At 48.1% G+C, this 6,000-nt stretch overlaps 1 protein-coding gene across 1 annotated transcript in view; it reads right to left on the bottom strand.

The window, feature by feature from the left end:
* Positions 1-5,298: 5,298 nt before the first annotated feature.
* Adra1a (adrenoceptor alpha 1A) overlaps positions 5,299-6,000 on the bottom strand; it is a 68,849-nt gene continuing 68,147 nt past the window's right edge. Inside the window, exon 3 of the mRNA XM_042697862.1 lies at positions 5,299-5,314. Coding sequence (XP_042553796.1) covers positions 5,306-5,314 — 9 coding nt within the window. The 3' untranslated portion in view covers positions 5,299-5,305. The remainder of the gene's footprint in view (positions 5,315-6,000) is intronic.

The raw sequence follows: 6,000 nt of genomic DNA, 5'->3' as shown, positions 1-6,000 counted from the left end.
AGGGACAGCGCTCAGGCCCAGAGTTCAGGCCCACGACCGGATCCAAAAAAAAAAAAAAACAAAAAAAAAACTTGTGAGCTATTGTTTTGGTGCTGACAGGGTCAGGACGTAGCTGTGCCATACACAGACAAATAGTGGAAAAGTAAATACGAGAGTCAGGCAAGGCTTAGTGATGCCTGAGGTGTATTCAGAAGAACGGAGGTAAGGACAGCAGTTGTGAACAGTGATTTATTATCCTGTAACCAGTGTATGACAAAATGGGGTAGACTGACCTTTAATGAATGAAAACCAACTTATAATACATTAGCCGCCATGTGTCAATGTGATCAAGTTTTTTGTTTTCATTTTTTCCCCTTTCCTAGAGTAAGAATTCTTGCTCCAAACCCAGTGCATCCAGCTTTCCAAATTCTGACTTCGCTAGTACTACCATCTCTTAGTGCAGACAGGCCCTAAGCCAGGCAGGCTACCTCTTACTGGCTTTCTCTCTCTGAGAGAAGTGGAAACACTTCACCTCCATTCCAGTCAACACCAATCTCTTCACTTCTCCTCAAAACTTAGCAGCTGCTTCTGAAAACCCAGAAGACCAAAATAGCCATGGGCTGTGTTTACCCAAAGCACCGTGGGGCCAAGATCCTCAGCTCTGAAAGTGATTTTTTTCCCTTCGTGTAAAGCAAGTTTGAGTCACTGAGTCAGGAAAGAGCATGGGCAAGGGAGATAGTGCCAAGGCCCTGCCCAAACAGCCGGGGGGGGGGGGCTGACTGGGTCCTTCGAGAGAACACAGGGCACAGGCCTTCCCCGCCAGACACCTGGCTGGGCCCCCTGGCCTTCCTTTCCAGGGCCAACCAAAATGCCTGACCCTCGCAGCAGGACCTGAAATAGATCTGGAGCTCCTCCCACCTCCCCCCACTGGACTGAATTCCCACCGAAATCACAAGTGCCTCTGGTCCTGCTTGGGGTTTGTTGTTCTGTCTCGTAAATATTTACTTCTGAGAGTTGCCAAGCAGTGTGAAGTCCCATTTCCTGCGGGGATTTTTTAAAACCCAGACTTGTGTCAAGTCCTGTTTCTTCTTCCAGCGGTCAAAATGACCTCTTTTTCTCATAACCTTTTCTATGACAGTTTTTTTTGGGTAGGACTTTTTCACAGGACAATGGTGATAGCATAAATGACTTCCTAGTCAATACGAGTGAGGTACCAATGCCGGCACGGCTCGCTCTAGTCCTGGGCTGTCTGACCACCCTGAGCTTTGTGGAACCTTCATGAGACGCTTGTTTTGTGACGTACTTTCTAAGAAAACAGAAACAAGGGCTGAACAACTCTTGCAAACGGGTAAAGCTGTAGTAGAATGAAGAGTAAAGGAAGGGAGGAAAGGCTTGTTGTGGATGCCTTGAAGGCGATGTCCAGAGCAGCCGGGAGGAGTGGGGAAGCCAGGGGGAAGAGTGCCTGGGGTGCGGCAGGCACCTCTGTGATTTCACAGATTTTTCTCAGCTCACAAGGGGCCTTCCTATCCTCCATTTCATCTGCACTCCCATTTCACAGGTAGAAACTCAGTCCAGAGCTACAGAGAGGCAGGATGGGCCAGAAGACCTGAACTGTGACCCCCGGATCCATCACAATCCCCGTGATACCCTCCCAACACCCCTCAGGGCCCTCAGCTGGAAGGATGAGGTCAGCAAGCTGCGTGAGGCTCAGGGCTGTGTAGGAGAACTCCAGGAGAAGGAATGAATGTGCTCAACTTCCCTGTCTTCGCATTTCCCCACACTCCCTACAGATCTTACTTCCTCTTCTTTCTCATGCCCACACCCCTGCAGTGGTTCTCTAGAACATTCCTTCTACAGCATGACGGGAAACCTCATCCCTTCACGTCTGAGAGTGTGTGAATATCTGGCTTGGCCGGTTGCAGTGAAAAGATAGTTTTTCGGATTTATCACTATATTGTCTCCAGAATGAGCCTGCAAGAACAGACAGCGAGGAGACAAGGCAGGATTTGGTAAAAGGATTGCAGACCAGCGTAAGGAAGGAGGACGTATTTCCAGTGGACACATCAAACACTCCATGGCCACACATTCCCTCCGGGCTTGGGATAGCTTTTGACTTGGCTTTGCTGCATCCTGTGTGGGCTCCAACTTTGCATGCGATCGTCTCTCCCTAAATTCTAGATGGGTTGGAGACACTGATGGGTCATGCTCTCAAGGAGGGTGGCTGCTACGACTGAGGGACCTGAGACACTTCCAACCTGAGAGGCTCCAGGGAGGGGGCCAGAGCAGCGGGAAACCACAGCAGCACCATCGCCTGAGCAGAGCAGGGGCCGCAGATGCCTGGGTCGTCCTAATGAGAACACATGCTTTTGGCTTCTCCCCTTCCAGGGGAGGAGTGAGTCTGCTGTCCCCACAGTCACACCCACCCCTCCTGCTGCTCTGGTCAGTGAACCCAGACTGCAGAAAAGGGCAGAAGCAGCAGAGAAGGAGAAAGGAGGGGAGAGGAAATCTTACTCCTGTCTCTTTGAGATGCTCTCTCTTTGCACCTTGTGATACATCTTCATTTTATTTTTTGTGCTGGATCTGGGGCTTGAACTTGGGGCCTGAGCACCATCCCTGAGCTTCTTTTGCTCTATCACTTAAGCCACAGCTCCACTTCCAGCTTTGATTGTTTTTGTTTTGGTAGTTTAGTGGAGGTAAGAATCTCAGACTTTCCTGCCTGGGCTGGTTTTGAACAATGATCCTCAAAGCTGAGCCTCCTGAGTATCTAGGATTACCTGCTCCCGGTTTGTGATGGATCTTAGTGAGTTCTAGGCAGCCTCTCAGATACTCTGCAGCAAGGTATCTCCAAATAGCCAAGGTGTCTCCAGATAGCCTAGTGTGGAGCCAAAAGAAGCATGGGGACCTCCCCTTCAGCACATTCCAAGCGTCCGGGAGGAACTTTAGGTTAGCCTTGGTCAGTGGCATCTGTCTTCGCTGAGGTGGGCAAACTGCCCACAGGGTGAAGAGCTTAAGGACTCCTGGGTTTCGCCAGGGCTTCTGTTGACCTGCCTGTGCCATCCACAGAATGCAGGCCCGCTCTCCTCTAGCTGCTGACAGCTGCTCAGACACTCAGGGATTTGTAACAACTCCTGCACTTGCTAATGGGAACATGAATTTAGTCCAGAGGAGAGGCGTCGATGACACGTTTATAAATGCTGCCTGCATGTTGAATGCCAGAATACCATTGTTTAGCATTGTTTGTACTATCTTGTAAGCTGGGGATAGTTCAAGGCATGAATGGCAAAGTGGCCCATTGGCTAGATCTAACCCCCACTTTATTTCTGGGCTGCTAATGGGACTTGAACATAGTGCATGGGCACCATTCCTTAGTTTTCTTGCTTAAGGCTGGTGTTTTTACCACTTGAGCCTCTTCCAACTTTGTGCTGGTTAATTGGAGATAACAGTCTCATTGACTTGCCTGCCTGGGCTGGCTTCAAACCATGATCCTCAGAGCTCAGCCTCCTGTGCAGCTAAATATTACAAATATCAGCCATTGGTGCCTTGCTCCAATTCCCTTTTCGGAGCCAAGAATGCTTCTGTATTTTTCAAGGATTGTTCCTTCTTCTCTCAAAAAAAAAAAAAAAAAAAGACAAAGCAAAGAAAAACATGTGACAGGGCCGTGTTGTCCACAACACATGAGGTATTTTCTATCTATCTGTTTACAGAAACTGTGCCACGTCCCCGTGTAAATTAAATAGATTTTTTTTGGTTCATCTGGGAACATCTTCCCCTCCCCATGTATAAGAACACCTCTTGGAAAAGCGCATTCTTGACTTCAGAACAGATAGACTTGGAACCCATCCGACTCATACGCTGGGGACTGTCTGTGCCTCCCGGGGGTTTTGTGCCAAGTGCGAGGCCAGTGCAGGGAGGTAGCTCGCTGCTGGTCAGGGTGTGCACAACAACTCACAGGCTTGAACATTCCAGAAAGAATATTCTTGAAATTCCCTTTGGGACCTTTGTGTTTCTGAGGACTCTGAGGTGATTGTCACAGCTGGTTTTTGCTTCACATGTCACCCATTGGAGCAGACAAATAGCCTTCTGCCCCACCTGCTTTTCTGGCTCTGTGGTGGCTTATCAAGGGAGAAAGAACTAGAATGATGTGTGCCTGTCTGCTCGCTAAGGCAAGAAGCATGGATGAAATGTGCACTGTGCAACTGCTGACCAAGGGAACAGGAGAGAAGGTGCAAACTGAGCTGGAATTACAGACTAGAGACGAAACAGCAAGCTAGAGAAGCCAGAGAGGTAAGAAATATAGTGGATCTGCAGGGACACTGGGGTGTCACAGAAAAAGGAATCAGCTGCAAAGATCGAGTATTCTAAGAAATCCTCAAGCCCCCTCCTTCCACTTCTCTGTGCACCAAGAATAGGCAATAATCCTGTCCTCCTTACACCATGCAGGGAAGACCCGAGATAGCCAAAATTTCAGCAATAGATGGGAACATTAAACTCAGGTAGGGATTTCTGACTTAGCTTCTCAGCTATCTCCCATTTGAATGCATCTCCTGTATTCAGTCTATTTAATAAGTCAGGGCTATTAGCATATTTTTTCCAGATGCAGTATAAATTTGCTTGAAGTTTTTCTAAATCTAATTAAGACTGATTTTTCATAATTTAGCAATAATCACTTCTACCTTACAATGTGGCTATACTGAGTATGATATGGAGAGAGAGACAGAGAAAGAGACAGATAGAGGGAGAGAGAGAGAGGGAAAGAGAGAGAGCAACAGAGAAAGAAAGAGAATAATGTCTTAACTCCTGAGCCATATGAAAGGCAAAGTAATTATTGTGCTTTTTTGGCACAGCTCCTGGTGTATCATTTGAAGCAAAGCATTCCTATACTGCCCTGCTTTGAGCTACATCTTTGGTTTTTTCTCTCTCTCTCTCCTTGTTTTCATTCATTGGCTGGTGTTCTACCACGTGAGCCGCACCTCCAACCCTCTTTTCTCTCCACAGGCCACTCCCACAGCATTCTTGGCAGGCGGGGAGTATTCCTAACCCACTGAGGAAGCAAGGACACTTTCCTGCACAGAGAAGATGGGATTGGCCCTCAGCCTACCCGCGTGGCGTTTGCATCTGGGAACTTGAAGGCGCATGCTGGTGGTCACACTGCATCCTTTGCTGAAATCCTAACTTGTTCCTTCATCACCGTCATCTCCATTCACTCCGCTGGCGGGGGCCTTGGAGGGTCAGAGGCCATTGCTGCCGTTGCCCTGCAGAGTTGTGGACGTGGGGCAGAGGCAAAGTGTTCCAGCTGGGCTGGAGCTGCGCACAGGTGCCTTCTTGGCTAAAAGTCCTAGTAGTGCAAAAGAGATCAGTGACCAGTGAGTATTGCCTCCTGTGCCTTCTTTTTGTGTCACCCCAACTTTTGCTTAGAGAGTTTCCCTTTCCCTTTGCTGATGAGCCAAGCTCTAATCTCTTTTATCAAGTCAACAAATACTCACATACGAGAGGCAGCATCATTTTCCTTCTTTCTTTTCGGCAAGAGAACCTAAGCAGAACTACTCCCAGAAGCAATTGAGGGTGTCTGTCAGCTGTGATTAAAGAGTGAACAATTACCAGCCTAAGCAGTTTCTAGAATGTTCTCACTTCCAGACCGTCACCCTGAAGAGTGTGAAACCAAAAGGACCGCCTGATGGTTCACGTTGCCAATGCTTGGGCAGCCAAGTTGAACGGAACATGTAGCTTTTACTTTGAAAGGGGATCCAGAAGCAAGTGGAGGCTGCCTACAAGTAGCAACTCGTCATTTTCAAAGACTTCCCAGGTATCTGGCAACCAGGAGATCAACATTCTGCACTCTTCTCCCAAAGGCATCCAGGAAAACCGTATGCTTGGTACATTCTCTGCAACTCCTGGGGAAAAACCTATCATCTCTTCCCTTCTATCCCCAAACAAAACTGTTGCAATACAGGTGAATGAGTGAGTGATGCTGTATCATTTGTGTTTAATCTTGAATGGATGCATTTTCTAAGGATTCAGTGG

Source organism: Dipodomys spectabilis, unplaced genomic scaffold (genome assembly GCF_019054845.1).
Source record: "Dipodomys spectabilis isolate Male_0828 unplaced genomic scaffold, ASM1905484v1 ptg000229l, whole genome shotgun sequence".
Classification (NCBI taxonomy): Eukaryota; Metazoa; Chordata; class Mammalia; order Rodentia; family Heteromyidae; genus Dipodomys; species Dipodomys spectabilis.
This window is presented reverse-complemented; position numbering and strand designations above follow the sequence as displayed.